This window comes from Danio aesculapii, chromosome 5 (genome assembly GCF_903798145.1).
Source record: "Danio aesculapii chromosome 5, fDanAes4.1, whole genome shotgun sequence".
NCBI lineage: Eukaryota > Metazoa > Chordata > Actinopteri > Cypriniformes > Danionidae > Danio > Danio aesculapii.
This window is the reverse complement of record NC_079439.1, coordinates 35,215,143-35,241,594: the sequence shown is the minus strand read 5'-3', so window position 1 is coordinate 35,241,594 and position 26,452 is coordinate 35,215,143. Positions and strand designations below refer to the sequence as shown.

General features: G+C 34.5%; 2 protein-coding genes across 4 annotated transcripts; one reads left to right on the top strand and one right to left on the bottom strand.

Moving 5' to 3' along the window:
* Nucleotides 1–1,839: 1,839 nt before the first annotated feature.
* Nucleotides 1,840–8,329, bottom strand: LOC130228525 (uncharacterized). Its single transcript, XM_056456957.1, has 5 exons — nt 8,249–8,329; nt 7,690–8,082; nt 5,237–5,374; nt 4,646–4,710; nt 1,840–2,251 (listed from the first exon to the last, which is right to left on the bottom strand). The coding sequence occupies exons 1-5, from the start codon at nt 8,271–8,273 to the stop codon at nt 2,111–2,113; spliced, it is 762 nt and encodes a 253-aa protein (XP_056312932.1). The 5' UTR covers nt 8,274–8,329; the 3' UTR covers nt 1,840–2,110.
* Nucleotides 8,330–11,444: 3,115 nt separating this feature from the next.
* Nucleotides 11,445–26,033, top strand: zgc:63972 (protein CutA homolog). 3 transcript variants are annotated; one of them, XM_056458056.1, is made up of 6 exons: nt 11,445–11,905; nt 13,835–13,983; nt 18,761–18,778; nt 19,106–19,151; nt 19,259–19,308; nt 24,498–26,033. In XM_056458056.1, exons 1-6 carry the CDS (start codon nt 11,810–11,812, stop codon nt 24,598–24,600), a joined length of 462 nt encoding a protein of 153 aa, XP_056314031.1. In that variant the 5' UTR covers nt 11,445–11,809; the 3' UTR covers nt 24,601–26,033. The 3 variants fall into 3 exon arrangements, with proteins under 3 accessions (XP_056314031.1, XP_056314032.1, XP_056314030.1); XM_056458055.1 differs by having other exon boundaries at nt 11,449–11,905; nt 18,761–18,820; XM_056458057.1 differs by lacking the exon at nt 18,761–18,778 and having other exon boundaries at nt 11,446–11,905.
* The last annotated feature ends 419 nt before the right edge of the window (nt 26,034–26,452 follow it).

The window sequence follows — 26,452 nt, the reverse complement described above, 5'->3', positions numbered from 1 at the left end:
TAAGGTACGCTAAAAAAAAAATGGTATATTACACAAGTTTATTAATCAGCTCATGGACATTTTATCTGGTTTCTAACTGTTACCTTAAAATGATAGTTCACCCAAATATAAAAAAAATACTCACTAGTTACTCCTCCTCAAATGTTTGCATTGTTCCAGTTTTGTTTTGTTTTTCTGTTGAACACAATCTCTAGAATTATTTGACTAAGTAGGTAAAACAAATATATGGAAGTCAAAGCTTACATGTTTCCAACATTTTTCAAAAGATTCTCTTTTGTATCTAACAGAAGAAAGGAATCTAAACAGGTTTGTAGCAAATGAAGGGTGAGTAAATTCATGACAGAATTTTCATTTCTGAGCGAACTATCCCTTTAAATCTTTAACACAAACCAGTAACATGAATGAATGGGTTGATTGATTTCTGCTCCTTTAAATCATTACAAATGATAGAAGCATTTTACATTTATTCCACTTTTGTTTCAAAGTGTTTATGTATGTATGTATTTATTTATTTATTTGCCTATATATTTTTGTCAGTTTTATTGATTGTGTATGAAGCAGTTCTTATTGTTATGATAGCTGGTGATCCTAACACTTATGATATAATTGAATGTACTGATGATATATTTGAAGATACTTAAACTAAAATTACATCTGTAAAACTATTTTGTTTATTTGTTTTTACTTTATGTAATTTACGCTTGTATTAAAATATCTGTCCAAAGAAACAGGTGGCAATGTTGTTGCACAACTTCCTCTACCTGCATCAAGCCCTCAAAGCATAAAAATGGAAACATGTGAAACCTTTATATCTGATGAGATGAAGGAAGTCAGATGCTGAAATGGGGTCAGAAAACTGGGCTCTGAATCTCACGCATGCACCTGAAATTTGATTACTTGCAAAAACCTGTCAATTGTGTTCCACTTGATGCACCGGAGAATGTCTTTTAACTACACATTATGCAGATTAGTGCTGATTTGGCGGTCAACTGTTCAACTTGCTTACTAACACACACCACAACAGTTCAACCTGTATACACTTGGTAAAACAAAGACAACATTTCAAATCTTTTCGAGATTTAAATAGCGCAAACTCTTGGAGTAAATCAGAAACAAAGGGTTATTTTACTGTTTTCTTCCTGAACATACATTTTAGCCCCTCATGCTCTGATATACACAGCAAAAAAATGTTTCTTACTTAGATTTGTTTGTCTTTTTTCTAGTCCAAATATCTAAAATATATTAAATCAAGAAGCATTTTTTAGGCAAGCAAAAAATATTGTCTTGTTTTCAGAAAAAATGCATCAAAATTAAGTGAGTTGTTCCTTAAAAGAAGCTAAATAATTAGCTAAATAGAGAAGCAAAATTATCCTGTTTTTAATTTTTACATAAGATTATTTTGCTTACCGTATTAACAGATTATTTGGCTTGTTATAAAGAAAAACCCACCAAATTTTGACATTTCTTAAAACAAGACAATATGTTTTTGTTTGTCTGCTTCTTAAATTGCTATTGTCAAACAATCTAGGTAAGAAAAGCATAGGGTTACCATTTAGGAGCAGCAAGCAAGGAAATCACTATAATTGTTATTTGTTTCATTTCACAACATATCAAATACCATAAATCACTGTAGAACATGTTTCAATCATTAGAGACACAAGGACATTAGGAGATGAGGTTTTAAAAAGTTAACGTTATATTATTTTCACTTATTATGAAGGAGTCGTAGTTAAAAATAGTTGTTTTGTATCATGTTTGGATTACAGTTTGTTAATATCATCATAAAAAAACTAATACTCTGACAGATAAGTGAATAAATCCTATTAAAGGAATCTTTGGAATATTTTATAATTAATTAAATGACTGCTAAACTGTATTTTGTCCTTAGCATTAATGTCCCTGTTGCTCGGATATCACTTTATCAATCCCTTTATCAATATATTATCAGTTGCACTATGTTTTACAGCAGGTATATGTGTATATACTACCGTACAGTAGTTTATTCATTGTGTAGGTAACTGTAAAAACTAAGATAACCAATAATAACTAATAGTTTTGATAAAACTGTTCTCCCTGGTGGAGTTTATTTTGGCCAAACCAGTTGACTTATCTAGTTTTGCATTCTGATACCATCATAAACACTGAAGTCTGAGCTTTGCAGACGGTTGATCTTTTGCTTTTTTGCTTGGGGATGTTTGCCTCCTCGCTTGGGGTGGTTTAGTGATGCGTAATAGATTTCTGTACTGGCATCCTGTGGAAACATTGTGTCATTTTGTATAAAACAGACTGTGAAACACCAGAAGCTCCACAATGATGTTTGATTGCCATTAGATTTGGCAGAAGAAAGTTAAAGAAAAGTTTTATATATAACACCACAATTTTGATAGATCATGAAATATACAGAAATTTAGTTTAGGCTTATATTATATTATATTATATTATATTATATTATATTATATTATATTATATTATATTATATTATATTATATTGTATTATATTGTATTATATTATATTATATTATATTATATTATATTATATTATATTATATTATATATTGTTGTGCTCCAAAGTTTACATACCCCTTTAAGAATCTGTGTGAATGTGAATAATTTTAACAAAAATTAATGTATTATTAAGAACTGTCCTAACTAATATCACTCCAATTTGTGACTTTTTGATTTAGTGACTAATTTATATGAATTTGTGTGATCTTATTTGTACATGTTAGCAGAATTTGCTCATGTCCCATTGACGGTTGTGTTTTGAGGTGGAGTGTGGTGTTACACCTCCTTTTTAAAATTTTCAAAGGAGTGACATTCTGTACATTTTCACACAACTGAACTCGAATTAGCCATGCACACTCTCAGAAATAAAGGTGCGTGAGCTGTCACTGGGGTGGTACCTTTTCAAAATAAAAACCTTTTTCCATATTGGTACCTCAAAATTATATATTAGTACAAAACAAAAAATTTAACAACAACATTTTTGTACTTTTTAGGTATGTACCCTTGAGATATTAATATGGACCTTTTATTTACAAATGTGTACCTTTTGAAAAGGTGACAGTGACAGCTCACGTACCTTCATTTCTGAGAGTGCACAGTCAAAACCTAAATAAGTTATGTTTCTTCGTGAGATCAGGCTGGATATTTAACATTAAAAAAATTTATAGTTCACAAAACAAAAAGCTGAAATTATTAAAAAAGTTAACATGACCTTGGTTTTCAATACTGTGTGGTTTCCTGATGATCTACGAGTGTTTTATTATTATTATTATTATTATTTATTTATTTATTTATTTATTGCTTTGTGATGTTTGTTTATTAGTCTTTTTTGTTCTAAACTGTTAAACTTATGGTATGTTTAACAGGAAAACTTTTAAACATCATAAAGATGTCCAATTTTTTCTTATTGTGTTGAAATATCATTGTTTTCCATTTAGTATTGCCCTTCAGAAATAACAGAAAATACTTGCATGTTTCCAGGAAGCCAAATTAAGTGCAATTTACCTTGATCTTCAGAATCTAAAGGTTTTCAGCCCCTGGCTCTTAATGTTTCATGTTTCCTTCTGGAGCATCAGTGAGGGTTTAAACCTTTTTAATAATTGAGTCCCTCGATCAGCCTTAATGTAAAAAGATGGATCTCACAATTATACAGTCACAAAGCAGAAAAACACTTGAGTAAACCACACATAGTATTGAAAACCAAGGGTGTGTAAACTTTTGAAGGGGGTTATTTTAATCATTTCAGCTATGAGGTTGTTTTGTTAATTACTGTACTGTACTATACTCAGTCAGTCAGCACAGTGCAAAATAAACATGCATGCATGCAACATGCATTTTGTATGATCACAAAGAGCACAACTGTATATAAGATATGGGGACTAATGCATTGTGCAACGTAGAGTATAAGTTAAATGATGTTGATGATGATTTAAGTCTCTTTTTATCTAACATTTAATAAAAACAGTAATATTGTGTCATTTTATTTGAATATTAGTATAGAAAAATAATGTGAATTTAAAAATCATTCTGTGCTTGTGTACCGTTATCAATGTTTTTAATTATTATTGGTGCTCAATTAATAGTATGGCTATTGTTATTAGTGTTAAACATTTCCATGCTTCATTCTTTAAGGAAACTGTTAATTGAATAAAAGTTGCTGTTGTTTTAAAGAATGGTAATACATTATACACCAAAATTCAACTTGGAGTCATATGAATAAATTACATAGAGTCTAAAAATGCTGGGTTGTTTAATTCAATGTTGGGTCAAATATGGACAAACCCAATTTTGGGTTGTTTTTAAAATTAAATTTAAAATACACATTTTAATACATGCCATAATATTTTAGAGTGTGATAAATAAAATATATTGGCAATATAAAATTAAATAACAAATCGTTTTTAAATTATTACTGTTTTCACAGTATTTTTATAACTTTTTGTATAACTTATTGAAAACTTTGTGTTGGTCTTTGGCTCACCAACACAGCAAAATTAGTCAAATGACATACAATAAAATAGAATCACAATGATTAGTCCAGTTACACCATTGACACAGAAGCAAATAAAATATTTCTGATCACATAAATGCAAGTGGTGATCAGAAGAGACTTCTCTGCATATTTGTGTGCTGTGTTTACCTGTTCCGGATTCAGTTGTCTTTGCATGTCAGAGCTGCTTTGATGACCTTCAGGCTCCTTCACAACTGTGAACAGTAAACAAAAATATTTAATTAATTAAAATGTGCTCAAGGATTAGTTTACACGAAGAATGAAAATGTTTTTAAAATTTACTAAACATTACTTAATGCAGACGTCTGTATACCCCAGAGCTAGTCAAGCTTTGTATTAAAAATATAAGTTTAATTTTTTTGTATTTTTTAAGGAGACTGCAGATTGTTTCACTCTGTAATACATTTATTTATTGATTTTTATTGACATTTATGCATTGCAAACTGCAGTTTAGAACTATTCAGCATCAATCATAGAAGTCTACTATTCTAATAGAAATCCTGGAATGTTTTCCTTAAAAATATTCATTTTTTCCAACTGTACTGACTAAACAAAAACATGATAGGAAGGGGTGAGTAAACTCAGGATTTTTATTATTATTATTATTATTATTATTATTATTATTATTATTGAAGGGAACTAATCCTTCAAACACAAGGCATATTGTTGATTTTACCCAACTACTATGTTTAAAACAGAAACAGTGTTTTCAGATCTCACCTGTCTTGCAGCAGCAGATGTAGACACATAGAGCCAAAATGGCAAAGAGAAGAGAAGACAAAGGACACAGTGTTAGCAGCATCAGCCGGTAATGCCAACAGTCACGCACAGACTCCTGAGGACTGTCTGAGGTCAACACTGAGGAAATAACGTTCATTATTGACCGCTTGATAATATTACACTTTTTTACTATTTTAATTCATTCAGTTGACTCACTGATAGCTACAGTGCTCAGCATATATAAGTACACCCCTCACAAATCTATCTTTTAAATATTTTTATCAGGAAGCTATACAATATTATATTTTTGCATATACATTAGATTAGTCACGACTGAAGCCAAATCTGGAGCTTATCTAACAAAAAACTTAATATGAAGGTCCAAAAACTAGTACACCCAAATTTATGTTATAGAAAAATATTAAATGCAAATTTAAAAAAGAGGAAGAATCAAGAGAAACAAATATAACTATATATATATATATATATATATATATATATATATATATATATATATATATATATATATATATATATATATATATATATATATATATAGAAAAATTTTGTTGAAATTTTGTAGGCTGTCTTTTTTTTTGCAATATTTAGCTTGAATTTAATTGTATTATCTTTCAATTTCTAAATATGTTTGGTGACTAAAATATTATTTTAATAAATATATCTGTTTATTATGTGTTTCGTTTAAATGCACCAAAATACATTGCCTAAATTCACTGAGAAATTGATACACATATTAATTTTCAAAATGGGGTGTACTCAATTATGCTGAGCACTGTATATTTACATGTACAATAGAGCGTATAACACTCCGTGCACACTTTTCTGTCACAGAATCACAAACCTTTATTTCTCTTTAGATAACATTTATGTTGGATGTCTTTTTCCTTTTCCATTTAACAATTAATTCAACATTGAATTGAATTGAATTGAATTGAATTGAATTGAATTGAATTGAATTGAATTTAACTGAACTGAACTGAATTGAAACATCAGTGCTTTGCTTCCTGTGAAAACTCAACATATATTTTGAATATCTAAGTGTGTTCCCCCGTTCTAATGTAAAATTTTTTCACAGACTACTAAGGAAAGCACATAGGTTCTTACATCTGTTAAATGAAATTTGTGAATAATAAAGACAGACATTGTGTTGCAGCGAGTCATCTGAAGGGAAAGAAATATGATTTCTATTACTCAAGTATTAGCATCTATAAACTGTAAAAGTAATTTGTCTCTTCCATTCTCTTGCAAAATCACTGGCTCTTTATAATCCACCTCTATCATTGACATTAAAAACTAAATCACAAACTTCTCTACTCAAACTCAACACAAATAAGTACAAAAGCTGGGGCAGCACCTTTTCAAAATGTCCAGTTTGTTCATGAAGGGTACATATTAGTACCTGAATAGTTTCTTTTGAAAGGTCCAAAGCTAAGGGTGAATTGAGTAAGCTAAACTGGCCATAGTGTATGTGTCTACAGTATTGCAGGCCCTCCAGGTTGGGGGTTGAGTGTTGGGCTAACGACCAGCCTCGTAAAAATTAGATGTTACAAAACACCAACATGGTCCGGCTAATGTGTGTATGTCCTGGTCCTCCAGGTTGGGGGTTGAGCATTGGGCTAACGACCCACCTCGTAAAAATTAGATGTTACGAAACACCAAGATTGTACGGCTAAAGAAAAACTTTGATATAAACGGCCCTGAGAGTAAGTATAGTTCCTTTTGAAAAGGTACTATTATTTCTAAGAGTAAAAGGTGACCAAGTTTTTACAATAATGGTGCTGAAAATGTAGAATTTTAATAAGCACTGTTATTACTTCATCCCTCCATCAAGGGACGTGGTGGTGGGAAAAAAAACTGGGTTGGAGAAAAAAAAATTTTTTTTTTAAGTTTTTGCGTTCTCTTGCTAAGTTTTGTAATCCCTCGCAATACTTTTGCATTCCCTTGCAAAGATGTTTTGCGTTCTCTCGTAATACTTTTGTGTAATCTTGCAAATTTTTTGTGTTCCCCAAAAATCTTTGTTCACTTTATTTTTATTTATAAATTTTTTCTTGCAACCCAAAGTTCCCACCACGATTTTATTTATAGTTAGAATTTGATTTTATATTTTGCTTTCATTTATTTATTTATTTATTTACTTATTATTTTCATTTATTTTGTGTATTTTTGTTATTATTATAGGGCAGCACGGTGGCGCAGTGAGTAGCACAATTGCCTCACAGCAAGAAGGTCCCTGGTTTGAGCCTCGACTGGGTCAATTGGCATTTCTGTGTGGAGTTTGCATGTTCTCCCTGTGTTCGTGTGGGTTTCCTCCGGGTGCTCCGGTTTCCCCCACAAGTGCAAAAATATGTGGGATAAGTGAATTGGGTAAGCTAAATTGGCTGTAGTGTACAGTATGTGTGTGAATGAGTGTGTATGGATTGAAACAAGCTTACCAGGTGTAGTAAATGTGAGCTTTGTAAACATATCACCATTGTGGTAAACCTTCTTCTCCGAGATTTTTCCATTTTCGTCCATAATCTTTTCTACCTCACTTGAACAATAATACAGGCACAGGTCTGCTTCAGTGATGTTCTTGATCAATAAATCATAGGAATTGGAAGTAGGCCTATTGTTAGATAGCACATGGAACCGTGGGATGGGCTCTGTCAGGCTGTTGTAAGCAGAGATGACCAGAAGTGGCTGGATTTGAAAAGAGCAGATCTTGAACCACTGAATGTCCTGTCCAAAATTCTCACGGTCACAGTGTAGAGTCGCATTATCTCCAGGTTTGACCACCAGCTCCACCAGTTTTCCACAGACCGTCCAGTAAATGCAACTCAGTGCAACTACATCCCCACAGATGTAAATGATAGAATAAACAAAAGGATAAAATAAAACAAACACATGCTTAAAGAAGAACACATCACACATTACAGACTACACTAAACAAAATCTACTTATGTACATTAAATATGCATATTTAAAGATGAAATATGAGGAGAGATCACTTACTGAGAGTGACGATAGAAAGCTTCATGTTGACCACATCAGAATGACTGGTGGTGCTTGTGGCTGTTCATAGTCTAACTGTCAATGTGATTCCGCCTCTTGTTACGCAAAGATAAAACTTTACATCTATTCTCAGGTACACCGAGACAGCTTGATAGTTTAACCATTAACTAATTTAAAATTACTTTTCTTTTTCATTCACAAATAATTTGTTTTGGAAATTGGAAAAAATAGTTATTATTATGTATTTTTTAAAAATGTTACTTATTTTTAATTATCATTTATTTTGATGAATTGTCTGCACTGATGAAACTGCACACTTTGGATTTATTCTACGCTGAGCCTGTTTGCTAGTTAGCTAAAATTTTAATTTTGTGTCACACACAAACTAATTTATGGGGGGGGAATGTTCATGTTGGAAAAATTTATTTTATTATTATCAATTGACTGCACTGACAAAACTTTAGACTTTAGATATATTCTTAATTACACTATAAGGGTGTTTGCTATTGGATAAAAAAGGTTTTGATAACTATAGAAGTGTAACTCAATATAACTCAAATATAAAAGTGTTCTGTAACTTTTTTTTACTTTTTTTTAATTGCATTTATTTTCTGCTACACACACACACACACACACGCACGCACGCACGCACGCACGCACGCACGCACGCACGCACGCACGCACACACACACACACACACACACACACACAAAATGTGTTATATGATTTGTTGGATAAATGTGTGGCTGTAAACCTGCTGTTGTAAAGATGGAGGGAGTCCAATGAATGATATCTGGGTTAGTGGTTTTAGGGGTGTGTATGAACCTGTTGAAAACAAATTCCAATAATAGATACGTAGGCGTCAAATATTTTCCATCTTTCAGTCTGATGAACAAAGTATCTTGTAAAATGTGTTTAAGATGTGCATTTTAAACAATTGCATTTAACTATCTCTTTCTCTCTCTTTCATTCATTGATTTAAGTGTAGGTCTGTTTTTCATGTAATTGTAATGGCCTAGTTTATCCAACACATCTTTGTGCATGTTATTTTTTATAAAATTTTATTTATTAATGTGTTATTTAATAATCAACCCTTGTATTATCCAAGAAGTCAATTTGACTCCATTCAACCTTTAACTTATTTTAGCTTATTTAATGAGAAATTTGCTTTCAACAAAAGACATTTACTACTTGACACACAAATATATACTGCATGTGTCTATATGTTTTAAGTGGTGAGGTCAATTTGAGTCCAGTGCTGAAAACTTGTTATCAGACTTCATACTACTACTACTACTACTATTACTACTACTACTAATAATAATAAACAACTTTATTTTTATATAGCACCTTTAAAAGTAGCATCTCAAGGCTCTTTACAGACAAAATGTTCAGCAGTAAAAGACACAAGGATGAATGCAAAAAAGTAATAATAAAATAATAAAAATAAAATAATAATAATAATAATAATAGATCTAAAAATCATATAAAAGTCCAATAAAATCAAATAAAAGCTACCCTAAAAAGTAAGTTTTAAGAGATTATTTTAAAACAACTCAGGGATTCTGCATTGCGAATATCAGAGGGTAAAGAGTTCCCCAATTTAGGTGCATAGATTTTTTTAGCCACATTGACTAAGCAGTTCAAAGACCAGCATCAGACGAATGTAAAACACGTCTAGAAGTATGAGATTAAAAGCTCAGATAAATATTGTGGAGCTAGACCAGAGATGCCCAAACTAGGGCCCGCGAGCCAAAGTTGGCCCTTTATATCTTTTGATTTGGCTCGCCAGAGGAAAAAATATTGGGATGGGTTGGGGAATGACTTTAACAGATTCTCATTTCTATTTAAAGTAACCTTTTATTAGTTTGTTTTATTGTTCAGCTACAAAAAAGCAAACTGAAATTAAAGTGTGTAAATGAATCAGATTTTTTCTAAAAATGTACATACTGTCACTTAACGAATAAGGACAAAGTAGAAGGCAACAGCATGCAAATCAAGGCAAAGGCATATTCAGCATGACTAGTGTAAAAAGTTTGGTAAAATAATATACACTTTTTTCAAAATATTAGAATGCATTATTAAATACGATTTTAAATATGTATTTTTTTTCTTTTAATTTATAGATATGAAATAAATTAGGAAACTACTCATGGCAAGTTTAATGTAATACTGTTTGCTATATTTACTTTCAGCCCACAGCTCTCAATTAAGCTTGGATTTTGGCCCTTCATAAGAAAAGGTTTGGGCACTCCTGTGCTAGACCATTCAAGGCCTTGGCTTTATGGGAGGGTTCATTTAGTATTAATGAGTTGTTGTTTTGGGCTGCACGGTGGCACATTGGGTAGCACGTTTGCCTCACAGCAAGAAGGTTGCTGGTTCGAGTCTCGGCTGGGTCACTTGGCATTTCTGTGTGGAGTTTGCATGTTCTCCCCATGTTCACGTGGGTTTCCTCCAGGTACTCCGGTTTCCCCCACAGTCCAAAGACATGCTGTATAGGTGAATTGGGCTAAATTGTCTGTATGTGCGTGAATGAGTATGTATGGATGTTTCCCAGTGATGGGTTGCAGCTGGAAGGGTATCCGCTGCGTAAAACATATGCTGGATAAGTTGGCTGTTCATTGACCTGATTAATAAAGGGACTAAGCTGAAAAGAAAATAAATAAATTAATAAGTTGGTGTCTTTTTTAAGTCTACACCACCTGACATCAGATTTTCAGTTTAATCTTGAACATTTAATTACAAATGTTTTCAAGAGTAGCCAAGAGAACATCTTATTTTTGGAAAACATGACGGCGAACGATGACTCCCGTTTCATTTGGACTAAAATTAAATTCTCTTGAGAAATAGCAGCGACCTCTAGTGGAGGTCTTTTTTTAGACCTCTAGTCTAGACTTGTAGTGTTTCATGAAGGAGACTCACAGCAGGTTACACATTCTCAAACCACTTTATTTACTTTATCCCATCCTTCTATATGATGTATACGGCGATCAATCACTCACTATTATGAATGAATAACGCCTATGCGTAGAACGTTTGCCGTCAAATTGCCTCTCAATTGCCTATAATAACTACGGTATCTTCATAGCTATTTTTATATTACTGGGTGGACCCGAATGTCTCAGCTTGTTAACCAACCAAGTTTATCGAACTACAAAAAGGAGGAGAGACTATGTTTGCCCCCACGCTAGGCTACAAGAACATTTAACCTCTAAAAAGCTGAAATAAAGCATTCGTGCGGCTGTAGTCCATAACAAACTGCAAAGAGTCAGAGGCAGCACTTTAGTTTATTAGGTTTCCAATCCTCTTATGATGAGACTCGCGCACCGCTCGTGATTGGAAGCTCCCGTATCCGGATACGAACGTCAGTCAATGAGCATCAAGCGCCACACGCTGCAGCTTTGGGACAAGACCAGACTGTCCAAACTGTCCGACGTGGACTCTGATGGGTTGAGTGAGATGAACCTGGCGGACGGCGAACACCTGGCGAGCTGAACTAAAAGTTGCGCACTGAAGCCTACAGACCTCACCCGCAATGTAACTTACTGCCGTGAAATAATTATGCAAGACAACAAACCGGATTACTTTTATCAGCGGTATCGCAAGGACATCATGTCTTCTGCTGTCCCTCGATCAGGATTTGTGGTCTTCTGCGTGGTAAATCCAGTTTTATTCCTCTAGATACGTGACATTTATACTGAGGGACTTGAGCTGCACGTGTTTGGCAAGTAGAACACAGCAGACATGCTTAAAAGTGATTCACGTTACTTTGCCTTTAAAACCGAGTAAACTTGAAGAACTGCTTTTGAGCACCAAAATAGCTTGCGAGTTAATGATTTGCAAGCTATTAAGAAACCAGGAACTTTGGAGAATTTCTGAAAAGAATTGAGTCTGCGGGGTTTGTTCTGTTTGGGTTGTGTTTCAGCCCATCATTCACTGTTGAAAACTGGTAGAAACTATGAGAGAAGTTCTAACGATTTACTCCACAAACAACATTTAAAACATTTTAAAACATTACACTTTAACCATCAAAACTTACATTTTAATGGTTTCTAATGCGTTTTTGGGACATTCTCAATCAGGAGCCAATGGGAAGCAAAAAATACCAGTAGAGACCCAAACAACATTACTGTTTTTATTAAAACCAATGCAATTTGTAATGTATGTATTAAAATTACAATTCTGTGATGGTTTCTATTTTCTTTCCAGCGTTTTTTTATTTGTAAAATAAATATTAATTAATATACTTTTAATGTACTTTTAATATACTTTATTTAATGACTATAGTAGTACCAATAATATACCCCCTTACATATATTAACAATGGCTATGTAATTGTAAAAGCGAAGTAATCACGTTTTCTGATACATTGAATATGTATAATTTTGTATATAATTGTGAACGATGATTTAACTACAATATAACCATGTTGTTAATTTGAGTTAAAACTGTTTTTCCTCAAGAGTGCAGTAAAGTTCTCAACTAAATAGCAAGGGTTCTTTCTCAATGAGCTGAGCACACTGCATTCTTGTGGCAAATATAATCTGTTATCAGGTCATCGTAGGATAATCCCTCACTGTTCTTTTCCTATCGAACACAATAATGTATGTTTAATTCCTTGTGTGGCTTTGTGGTTGTGCATTCAGCAGTAATTCCTCAAAATCAGCTGATGTGTGCTTTACGATCCTCACATTAATGGCTCAAGTTGAGAATTGTTCCCATACTTGCAAAGTCCCTTTTGTCTGTATGAGGGCTGTTTTTGTGTAAATTCATATTGTTTTCTTATTCTGGTCCATATACTGAAAAAAAAGGAAAGATTCACATTTATTTGAATATTTGAATAATATATCACAACTGATTCAAATTAAACTTTGGTAACATACTGTATAGGCCAACCCAACTGTAGAGTTCATTCATTCATTTTTCTTCGGCTTAGTCCTTTATTTATCACCAGTCGCCACAGTGGAATGAACAGCCAACTATTTGGCATATGTTTTACACAGTGGATGCCCATCCAGCTGCAACGCAGTACTGGGAAACACCAATACACTCTCGCATTTATACACACTAATACACTATGGCCAATTTTATTTACCCAATTCACCTATAGCGCATGTCTTTCAGTTGTGGGGGAAACTTGAACACCCAGAGGAATCCCATGTGAACACGGAGAGAACATGCAAATACCACACAGAAATGCCAACTGGCCTAGCCAGGACTCGAACCAGCAACCTTCTTGTAAAACATATGCTGGATAAGTTGCTGGTTCATTCTGCTATGTTAACCCCAGATTAACAAAGGGACTAAGCCGAAAAAGAAGATGAATGAATGAATTAAAAAATAAGAAAATGACCTGTATTGTATTTTTGAAGCCAACTTTACAAATACACACACGCACAAATTCACTCAACAGCTGACCCTTAAAGTAGAGCTTGGGTTATTTCAGGTTTTATTCATACTGACTTGAAGGATAACTGGAAAAATGCATTATTTTCATACATTCTAGACATTTTATGATATTAGATTACATCATAACTGAATTAATGCTGTCAATTCTCTTTCTCCTCCTCTCTTTTTTGTCTGTAGCTTCTAGTAGTGACGCTCGCCCTATACCCTGTTCTGAGGACATTAGGGGTTCAGATTTACTCTGCTTTCACAGGAAAATATGTGTCAGGATATCATTCACTGCTGCTTGTCAACTGTCCTACTGAACAAACTGCCAGAGACATTGGAAGGTAAAGTACACATTCTAAGTTATTCATTAAGCCACTCAAGAATGAATTATTCAGAAATAATGATAAGCTTTATAGTACATACTAAGTTACATCATTTTCCTTTAGCCATGATAAGGGCTTGTTGTGATAACCAGTTGCGCTACAATCAATGTATTCTGTACTTGTAAATATATCTCAAGACAGATAGAGATTTTGTTTTTTACTTCCTTCTTCTCAGTGCGGGCAGCTTCTTCACCACCATTAGAAAATTTAAGCAAGTACTTCACTGCTTAATGGTTGCACTGCAAATGTGATTTTGTTGATAGCAAAACTATCAGCAACAAAAATGTAATGTTGTGTGCCTTAGCTTGTTTAGTGACAACTGAATACAGCAGAAATATGTAATTGGAATGGAATGATAGCCTAATGTCTGTGCATATAATAGCCTTTGCTTTCTGACAACTTACTTAGTGTGGTAAAATGCTTTATCTGATTAAATATTTTTGCTGCTGATGTACTTTGTGATTAAATGCTCTGTGGTTTGTGTCAACAAAAAGTTTCTTGACCTTATTGATCTTACCTCAAGTCGTTGTCGTCATAAATAATACAACATGTACTGTAATTATAAAATATAGTATTAACTGCAGTCTAGCCGTGTTTATATTGACTGAGATATTATTGTAAAAAAACTCACATTTGTCCCATGATGCATTGAGAATTTTACAGTTCTAATTTAAATATTTCAAAGAACACAGACTATTTTATTCTTAAGAATATTTAGAAATAGAACATGAAAAAAAAAATCCTGAACAAATAAACAATAATAAATGTTAACCCCCAAAATAAAAGCTAACATGAACTAGAACAAAACAAAACAAAGAAACATGTTTAACAAGTTCAATTTCGAATTTCCTTTAAAGTGACTCACAAAGAGTCATGGGTTCCTCAACAGGCCATATCTGCTACCGGATCTGTTTTTAATTCTTATGCGGATTCCAAGAATGAAACGCCAATATGTCTCTTCCACAAAGTAAACATTGGCGTTTCATTCTTGGAATCCGGAATCTACTTGAAATCTACTTGAAATAACCCAAGCTCTATTTGTGTGCTTATCGGCTGCATATCATGGCTCATCAGTGGCGATGCTACAACAGGGCTAGGCTCGGTTTAGTAACACACACATACATGCACTCACCGGCCACCTTATTAGGTATAGTACACCTTACTAGTACTGGGTTGGACCCATGTATCATATTGTTGACGCCAAATTCTGACCCTACCATCCGAATGTCCCAGTAGAAATCGAGACTCATCAGACCAGGCAACGTATTTCCAATCTTCTATTGTCCAATTTTGGTGAGCCTGTGCGAATTGTAGCCTCAGTTCCCTGTTCTTAGCTGACAGGAGTGGCAGCCGGTGTGGTCTTCTGCTGCTGTTGCCCATCCGCCTCAAGGTTGGACGTGTTGTGTGTTCAGAGATGCTCTTCTGCATACCTCAGTTGTAGCGAGTGGTTATTTGAGTTCCTGTTGACTTTCTATCAGCTCAAACCAGTCTGGCCATTCACCCCTGACCTAAACAAGCCATTTACGCCCACAGATCCGCTGCTCTCTGGATATTTTCTCTATTTCGGACCATTCTCTGTAAACCCTAGAGATGGTTGTGCATGAAAATCCCAGTAGATCAGCAGTTTCTGAAATACTCGTATCAGCCCGTCTGGCACCAACAACCATGCCACGTTCAAAGTCACTTAAATCACCTTTCTTCCCCATTCTGATGCTCTGTTTGAACTGCAGCAGATTGTCTTGACCATGTCTACATGCCTAAATGCATTGAGTTGCTGCCATGTGATTGGCTGATTAGAAATGTGGACAGGTGTACCTAATAAAGTGGCCGATGACTGTATAAGAGAAAGATGAGCCATTGCATTATGACCATCTATCTAATAGCCTCATTTAGTCCACAAAACAGCTACCACATGGCAAGATGTTGATTCAGTGAGCTGGCAACAGGTCTCTGTTGTCTGGAATCATAATGGCATGATGTAACAGTAACACACTTTTCCAAGTCTAACCACAAATGTCTGATCAAGTTCATGTCAGGGAAATTTGGAGGCCAAGACATTAACAGAAATTCACCAGCATGTTCTTCAAATAATGTGAACATTGAAAGATGGCAAATTATCCTGCTGGTAATGGCCGCCACTGGCAGAGAACATATTTTCCATGAATGAGTGCACGTGCTATCGTAGCTTAGCTGGGTTTGCTTTTGGGATGCTGGAGCCTGAAGTGTCCCTGAAAACATCTCCCACTGTCTATCCTGAATAACATTACATCCAAGTGTCAAAGCCTCAGTTGGCAATTTATGTTGGAATATCTGCACAAGTCTGTCAATGTGATGCAACACAAATGGTGTTTGATCAAAATAGACCGCTTTCTGTCAATAATCTAGGGTTCAAGCTCAAACATCTTGACCCCATTTCATTCGTTGTTGGTAGTGGCATGGTGTTAATATGGGAACCCAGCTGAGCCATTGGCTACAGAGGCTTTTATGCAGAAGTTTGTGAAAAACTGTGTCTTGTTACACATTGCCCAGTCACCACTGTTGTAGCTGCTGGTGGTTTGTCTCACTATGGCCACTGTGAACAATGCACAAGCAATGTGAGGAATGTCCACACATTTTCTGGCATCAGTGAGCGGTGGAAGACAAATGGCTGGACAGCAGCTACCCATGCAGCACCTTAGATGAGTACTACCACAACGTCATGTGAGCAACCCATAAGGCACATTGTCCGAGATCAAAGTTCTGAGGTGTCAGCGAATTGGTCGACAAACTTGTACAAACTGTGCAACACCTAGTACCTAAAATGACAAAAAGCACTTATGCCACTTGTTATATAATGTCATTATGACAGTTTAATAGAATAAAAAAGCACACTCTTCTAAAGAACATTACATTACAGAACATTATTTTATTCATCAGATTATGTAATCAGTTGCACCTTGACCTGCACCTAGTGTAATGTTCGTTTTTCAGGTGTACTCTACGCCAGGGGTGGTTATAAATGTGTGTGTTATATACACTGCCTGGCAAAGTAACTGTTTTGAGAAAGCAAATATTTATTGCAGGGACTAAAGTGTTTCTGGCCTGTGTGTTTGAAGTGCTTAATTATTTTTATCTTTTAATGTTGAAAGACTTATCTTTCAGAATGACAATGCAAAGATTTATCAGTGTCAAACTGAGAAATAAGGCTTAAAATGCACATATCAAATGAGTATTAATTGACCTAAACCTTTTTTTAACATCTTTGCATTTTTCTGGATAGAAAACTTAAAAAAAAATCATACATGCCAACAGATGGGTTAAACATCTACATTCAACTGAATAATAACCTCTGCTTTTATGATAGATCTATCCATAAAAAAAGCTGAGTTTGACCTTCTGTCAAAAGAGCTTGCTGCAACCACTGATTTTATATTAGTCACAAAAAAACATTATCACTGAAGTATCGTTTGATTGATTGGATATTTGTATTTATATGTTTGTTTTAATTAAGTTTTCTTTTCTTAAGCATCTTATTCCCTCTTGTTATGCTTTTTAATGTTTCAGCAGGAACAAAAAGAGATATAATTGCACTTGTTTTTTTTTTCTCATTTAATTAAAATTTGATCTCTGTTTGTTTTTCTATTTTTTTATTTTGAGAACCCTTGTTGTAGAGTATCTCTGCCTCAGCCTCCATATTTACTCTTATGCATTATGATTTATTTTCTCATTAATCTCTCGTTAATAAGCACTTAACAGTTGTTAAATTTGTTAAATCATAAGACTGCCCTCTAGACCTCTAAGCTCATCAGAGTAGAGCGGTTCTTGAAGTTCGGGAGAGCCATGCCACCTGGAATTCCAATAGGTTCAGAACCACCAGGAATCCATCCTGTTTCTGTAAAAATGCATGAATGGGGAATATGGGCATTGTGCAAACAAAAATTGAAATCTTTTGGGATTGCAGACTTGAGGTCAGGGGTACCAAATGATGCCTTGCCAAGGTTGGAAGAATCCTGCATGAGTCTATTGACTGAGTAAGGGAGTACAAAGGAATACACAAGGTAGTATATTAAGTAGTAGCTAAGTAAGTAGCTAAACAACTGAAAAAGTAGAAAAAGTTGTTAATAAGAGCTAGTTTTGTTCAATTTTATGTTAGTGCTCTCTCTATCTATCTACCAGTCTGTCTTTCTAACTATGGTTGTTTAAATATTAACCTTGTGTGTTTTTAAGCATTATGGTATGAAATGTTGCTGTCATAACCTAATTTGGGTCAGAAACAGGTCTTATTTGAACATTGTCAAGTCCACTTGAAATATTGTACAGTATATGTTTTAAAGCCTATATGATGCTGTATGGAATGTAAAATAGTAATACTGTTAAGGCTTTCAGTAATGCTGTAATGTAGAATGTTTGCAATTTACTAATTTCTTCCTAGAAACTGAGAAAAAAATCATTTACAACACCACACCACACCACGATTTAATGTGAAATTCATTAAAATGTAATGTGCTTTTGATTAGTAAAAATTTTTGTACAGTCTACAATCTAGTAAGGCATTGAGTGAAGCAATCGTATTAACAGCAGCTGAGAAATCTAAATCTATTCAAAGTGGTTTTGTTCCTGTGTATATACAGTACGATATTAAACCTACATTCAGATGAGGCATGTGTGCACATTTTGCCTTTGACTCATGATGTAATTGTATGCAAATACAGAGAAGCTAATTTATGTCTATCTCTTCATGTTTTTGTTTTGTTAGAATCATCATGGAGAAAAGGTTGGCAGCATGTGTGAATATTTTTCCTCGTACTGCCACTATGTAAGACCAGCTAGTTTAACCTTTCACCCACTCTAAACCCTTGAAGCCAAAACACTACAGCTGAAGTGTAATTATTAGCAACACTGTATATAAATGATTAACTGACTGTTTAGGTAATTTAGGACAATCATTTCATTTCTAAAAAAACTGACTCTGAATCAATTTTTTTAATTTCAGGTGAACATTTTTAAAAATGTTTTTCTGTAAGATTAAAGTAAATAAATGACTGCAATCATTTAATACTACATTTACTTCACATTGTTTTTAACTTTTTATCAATTTCAGGTATTACTGGAAAGGTGAGATTAGAGATGCCACAGAAATCCTGCTGGTATGTTTTTCTATATTTCTTCACAATTTCAGATTAGTTACAGTGAATGCAACTGTTCTCTGTCATTAATTGTTGTAACTATGTATCTTATGTTTTTTTATTTTCAGCTTGTGAGGACAAAAACATCTCTTGTGCAGAGACTTATGACTTATATCATGTAAGTATGTTTCTTTTCACCATTGTTTAAAAACGGTATTATTACCTTAGAGATCTGCACAAAACTCACATAAATAGTTCCTCCTTTTTTTTTTTTAAAGAAGCTGTGATCCATACCTTCTTTTTTGGCCAAAAACTATCAATCTTTGAGCAAGTACATAAACATTTTGGGCTCTATTTTAACAATATAGGTGCAAAGTCTAAAGCGCATGGCGCAAAACCATTAAGGGCGTGTCCGAATCCACTTTGCTATTTTAAGGACGGAAAAACACGCTCTGTGCCTCGGCGGACGGTCTAACAGGGTTGTGTTTATTCTCTTAATGAGTTATGGGTGTGTTTTGAGAATAAGCCAATCAAAGTCTCATCTCCCATTCCCTTTAAGAGTCAGTTGCGTCACGCCATGGTACATTTGCTATTCACAATGGCGGACTTGTAAGTGGAAAAACTGAATGCTTCACTAGTGAGAAAACAGCGCTGCAGATGGTTTGTTTAACGAGGATAAAGAACGAGCCTCCTCCATTCAGCCTCTTTACTTTCTCTTTACTTTTATGCTTTTCTTTACTCCTTTACGTTCATGGATAAGGAAACGGTGTTGTACGTGCTCCACTGAAGATGTTCATTAGCCTACATATTTAATTTAGTTTAAGTGCAAATATTTGTTTCAAAACTATTTTAAAATTCAGTGCTAATTTCCAGCAAACAAATAAATGAACTATAATAATGAAGTGTGGTCAAAAGTTGAGTTCTATCCAAACACACTACCTATTCTTATGTCCCATAACGCACTTACGCACTCGGCACTGGACTTTAGACCAGCTTTTACTTGGTTAACGGCGCATTCTATTTTACTTCCTCAGAATAGCAACACCCCAACAATCCACCTTAACACACCTCCTTTATAGACCGGAACACCCATGAGTCCACAAAGTAGCGAAAATAGATTTGCTATTTATACAACGTGGCACAAAACATGAAAATTAGGGTTTCGTTGGTCTGAAAATAGCAACAAATCGCGCCAAACATGTATGATAGGGTATGATATGCGTATGATAGGGCTTCTATAGTTCAAATCTCCCTACCTTAGCCTGATTGACGATGGTAAAGCTACAATAATGTGTTCTAATTTGAGTGGTACTGGTATTTACTGTAATACACACTAAACACAGATGTTCACATAATTCTTATCTTGTTTACAATAACTGAGAACGAAGTATAACAGTAATAATAATTTGAGGTTTAATATGAGATTTAATGCTTCTTTTTTTGTTTTTTTCTTTATTTTCAGCTAGTCAGAAAAAAATATTAGATGTGTTACTTGTTCAGATCATGTTTTCTGATGATCTGGGTCATGCAATACTTCCAAAATGTAGAATCTGTAATTGCAAACCAAAGCCTCACAGTAGCTCAGTTAAAACGCAGTTTAACTCAGACATTGAAATGTAATGCAAAATTACAAAGATGTTGATCAAAACAACACTTTTGGACTTCAGTTTTAATGTTTCAGTAGACTTGTCTACACTGTTAAATATGAATGCATCATTGGTCAAGGTCAAGGGTCAATAATCAAATCGTAATCAACTCAGTATAGACACGATTTTGCTGTCAAACAAGTTGAGCAAATGCTGTATGAAGGCTTATACATTGGTATAAAAGTTTCCATGACAACAGAGCATCTTAGTATGAAGGATGTCATCTGAATCTAACAAAATCCTCCTTTTGTGCCACATTTAAGCTGGTGAAATGACATTTACCGTGCATACGTTTAAGGGTTGTTGTGAAAAGATGAATAAGGACTAAAGCCAGAGCATATCCATTAATATAAGTCGCAGGTTAAATGCCAAGACAGAAATACGGCAGTATGGATAACTGAATGTAGAAAACTATTTATATACGTGTCTGACTTAAAAATCCAGGACAACTTTTTCTCAGAGCTTTCAAAGAGCCTGAATGATTTAATGACTAGTCGAGCCTGTGGTGCACATGAACACTTTGAGGTAGCAAGAAGTTTCGAGACTCCAGCTGTGGTATTGAAACTGGCTATTTCAGTTGAAACTTCAATTTACACACCTGGAGGATGTGAAGAATTGAGCCAGTTTCTGAATGCCTTGTGTTGAAGACCAGAATTTCTGCTGTTAAACTGAGTTCTCTGAGCTTTCAGTAACAACATAATTGGACACTATTGTAGAAAGGTTTGGGGTCTTGAACTTTTCAACCTTCATTTTTACAGCTTTTTTTATTGGCAAATATTATTTTAGCTGATAATAACGTTAAAAAAAATTGAACTGTAGAAAACTGAATGCTGTCCAAAAAGGTTTGCAAAAACACTTGTTATAAACCCTAAAGCTGAAAAATAAATCATTTTTACATTTGTTTCAGTTCAGGTTTATGATGTTCTTGAATAGAGAATGTCTTTGCAAGGTCAGTCAACAAAAACCGACAAAAAATCTGATGTTTTAATGGAAATATAAAAGCTGCAAATAAAAGTAATAATAATAAGCTGTAAGCAGCTCTAAATCAAATGCCGCAAGTGGACATTCCTCATCTTTCAACCGTATCTTGAATTTGGCTTTAAGCTTCAACCCTAATTAGACACACCTGAACCAGATAATCAAGCTCTTACTAGATATACTAGAAAGCTCCTGGCATGTGTGTTGAAGCAGCTAAACTCTGCAGGTTTGGGCACCGCTGGTTTGGCGCAAAAGGTCAATGCTGTTTTCTGGGATCAGACATTAGAGTTGTTCAACTAAATACTGCACTTATAAGTGACTAGTAAAAGACACCTATTCAATTCTTTATTTGTATAGCACTTTTACAATGTAGATTGCGTCAAAGCAGCTAAACATAGAATTTCAAGTAAATTGAAACTGTGTCAGTCCAGTTTTCAGAGTTCAGTTTAGTTCGGTTTAGTTTGGTGTAGTTATTCACTGCTAAAAGTCCAAACACTGAAGAGAAATCTATCGATGCATAGCTCATATATGCCACTACACACCACGTCATAAGTCCATTTCTTACAGTAATGCTGTTAAAAATCCAGAAAATGTCTGGAACAGCTTTAACGGTAAATTACCATAAATGAAACACTGTGCACACAGGCAAGGACGTTCTGGACCATTTACACATCCATTTTAAAATACTGGTAAATTCTGACATTAACCAGAAATGACCTCTAAACGGCTGCACTTATATTTGTAAACATGGAAGATTTTTCTTGATGGTTTCACTTTAATTTGAAACTTTATCATTCATGCAGCTGCTTTTGTCCCAGAGACGAACCAAAATACTTAATAGGAATGTGATAAGATCTACCATCTGAGGCAGAAGTGCTATCCGCAGCTAAAAAAAACGCTTTGTTTACACATTTGACTATGTTACAAATTCTGTGGAAAAGTATTGTGAACAACTTTGATAAAAAGATATGAACACATTCACATGTCAAGATGAACATTTGAGAGTGCGCTTGTAAAATGCTCTTTGAAATGATAGACTACCTATATTTTATCAAAATCTGACCCACCAAAGCACTCCATTACATCTATGCGCATCACATAGCTGAATGCAGCTAAAATCACAGGGCTTATTATAAGAATTTTATCAATAATATTTTCCACCCTTGGCACTAAGAAGTAACATAGAAACTGACTAACTGTCTGACTAACAAGCAGCAACCAAATGTGTCTGGAAAAGGATTCAAACATCTCACATCAGCACGTTCTAAACATGTACATGCTTTTTTTTGGAAGCAATTTTCCTTCTGCATTCAGACAGAGCAGCATTCCGTGAAATTACCGGTAATGTTTAAACTTCTCTTTCTGGAAAATTGGCAGAACAAATTTACTGGTATTTTCTAAAAGGTCCTGTTCACATGATATCTCTTTCCAGAAAATTCCCAGTAATTTTTAGAAGATCTGTATGTGTGAAAGGGGCTATTGATTTATTGGTTGCTTCATTATTGATGTTTAAGAGAAATTCACTTGTGTTTTTGTCAAAGAGTATGTTAATTAAAAAACAAATGATATTGTTACTGTAATTTTAGAGTGCACAACCTATGATGTACAGTATGTAAACATTTACCATTGGCTAATGTTTGTTAAACATGAACAAATTCCTTATACAGTAGTCAAGTTTTGAAGTGGATTAAAAAAGTTTTTCAAAATTGTTTTTGAAAAAAAGAATAGGTGTGGTAGGATAGTTTTAGGACACCTTTGATCAAAGGTGATGATCCACTTCAAATGTTGACTACTGTACAGAGCATTTCAGTGAAGTGATTTGGGTAATAGTTTGGCCAGAGGAGAAATGGTCAACCCCAACTGAGCCTGGTTTCTCTCTAGGGTTTTTTCCCCTTCACTTTCGTCAATTGGTGAAGTTTTGTTCCTCGCCACTGGCTTGCTTGGTTTTGGGACTTGCGGAGATGCACATTAATGGATTTGCTCTTTAGTGTTTGCATAGTCAGCAGTGAAAATTAAACCACACTGAACTGAACTAAACTGAACTTCAACTCTCGAAAACTGGACGGACAGTTTCAATTTACTAAAACTTCTACGTTAAGCTGCTTTGACACAATCTACATTGTAAAAGCGCTATAGAAAGACAAATTAATTGAATTAAATTGAACTTAATTTTACAGTTTCCTTGTTGCATGTTACACCAAGTTATTTATTGTGCTTATAGAATTAGCATGTTCAAACAATGTACCTAGAATCTACACAGCATGTTATTTATACAATAACAGCCATTCTTATTTTTTTGCTTTTACCAAAAAAACTCATCATTGTGCAAAAACACTACTAAAGTGACTATAAGAAATAATAAAATTACTAACAAGGGTCCCATCAGTGCCTTTTAATGCCACATAATTAAGTGGTGCTCACTGCAGAGCCACTTGGGCAGAGCTGAGCTCCAGCAAGGGGGAGCTTGAGCTCCAGCTCCTCCTTCCTTGCACTTCTTCTACGAGTGATGTCACTGGGGGTTGGGGTTAGGGTGGGGTGGGTGTACGCAATAAAACAGCTTGCAGGAGGAGGAGCTCAAGCTCAAGTTCCCCCTTGCTGGAGCTCAAATGGCTCTGCAGCGAGCAGTGTCTCCACACAATTGCCAAACTAGCTACTTCAATGTGCAATTTTTAGTCTTCAGATTAGGAATCAGAATTTCGAGTACTGTTGAAATGTTACCTTCATTTCCTTTGTGTCCCCTCAGAGCCATCCACCCATATGACATCCCAGAAATCATCACTTTTTCCATTGATGATGGAAGCCAGCACTACTTGAAGTGGATAGCAGAAGCAGTGACTGATAGTTGACTTCTCATGGTCCCACAATGTCTTCTGTGGGAGCACGGTGTGCAGAAACATACAGGGATTAATGGAGCACAAGCACAAGTTCTCAGGTTAACAGAAACCCTGGACCTTACAGAAGAACGATAAATGAATGTCATTAATATGAAGATCACGGTATACATTTACTGGATGAGTTTGTATGGAAAGAGATTTTTCGGATGTGGTAACAATAGTCCATTTATGCATTTGGTGGATGCATTTCATTCAAATAGAGGAGCAAAAACAATTTGTCACAGAGCCAACAGTATCCATAGTTTACAAACCCATGTTTATCAGACAAACTAAAGCAGGCAAATGGACAGCAGAAAGTGATTAATTAAAAAACAACAACAACAACGTTTTGACAATTTCAGGATGAGTCTTTTTAAATGGTCCGTTTCAGTGACCTGAGATATTGCATATACAGTAAGTGATGCTTACTTAAGTATTACTTAAACGTTTGTATATTTATTGACTGTTTGATTGATGTGAACAGCTTCATGATAAAAAAAGAACTTAATTTAACAGTAAAACTATTTCAGGGTGTCTGCAATTTATGAGAAAATTAAGGCCATTAAAAGGTATTAGAAAGTCTTAATTGTGTTTTTACGAGGTCTTTAATTTTGAAGTGTTTGTCCAAGTGTTTGACTCCAAGAAAGCATTATTATATATTTATTTTCCTCCTAATATTAACAACAGAGTGCTCGATGCATGCGATTGGTTCGGGCTGGGGCACGTCTGGCCAAGCTCCTCCATCCGGGTGATGTCACGTAATTTGCAACAAATGCAGGAAGCTGATGTGACGCTCTCCACGTGTAGCGAAAAATGTAAGTTTGTGTACTCCTGGTTGGAGAAAGACGAGTTTAAACAGTGGCTGAAGCCTGTCACTGAAAACAATCACGTAATTTATTCTTTTAACCTTTGTTTCTCCTGAGCTTATCTGAGTTCTGTTGCATGGTTGTGCTCCATTGCTTTATTTAACTTCAACTGTTTATTAACAACTGTTTAAGTTAAAGGTTTGATACTGATTAGAACTTGAAGTGGTGATGAGGTCTTAAAATATTCTGAGAAGGTCTTTAAAAAGTCTTAAAAAGGTATTGAAATTCCCTTTAGGATTCCTGCAAATACCCTGTATTTACTGTTAATTATATTTACAATTTAATAGTTAAAATATGCTCATTTATATAATGTACCTTTCCAATTTCAAAGTGGTGGTTGAGCAGAATTTTATTTGTTTTACAAATAATGCATAAATTAAATTTCAACTTTACTACACGAATTTAACATTATTGAATGTGCTACAGTATGTTTGTTTATGAATTTTATAGTATCATACTGTAATGCATTGATTCTCACTACACTGTATAAGCATGTGAATGTGGGGAAAATGAAATAAAAACACACCGTGTGTACCTGAACTTATTTTTTTGTTGTTGTTGAATGGGGTCCACTTTAGGTCCACTGGTGTAGCTTTTGAAATGGGGTTTCCTGTGAAAACACAATAGAAGTGCAGATGTGGGGGGAAATGCTTTTGTGTGTCAGGCTTTACTGAGATCCAGTCATAATGATGTCACTAAACACATCTATCCAGCTACACCTAGTAACCTAATGTGGGACACTGGTATTAAATTAAAGGCACCTTTTTATATCATGGCTAAACATCACCATTAACAAGTTTAGCACTTATGGCTGATGTTTTAAAAGAACTTCAAGTAAAGAAAAAAATAGGAAAATATGGCTACAGCTTAACTCGGTGACAGTATGTGTTTTAAAGCCAGAAAAGTGTTTTGTTTTATTAGTTAGTCAGGATTTGTTTAAAAACTATCAAAACACATCT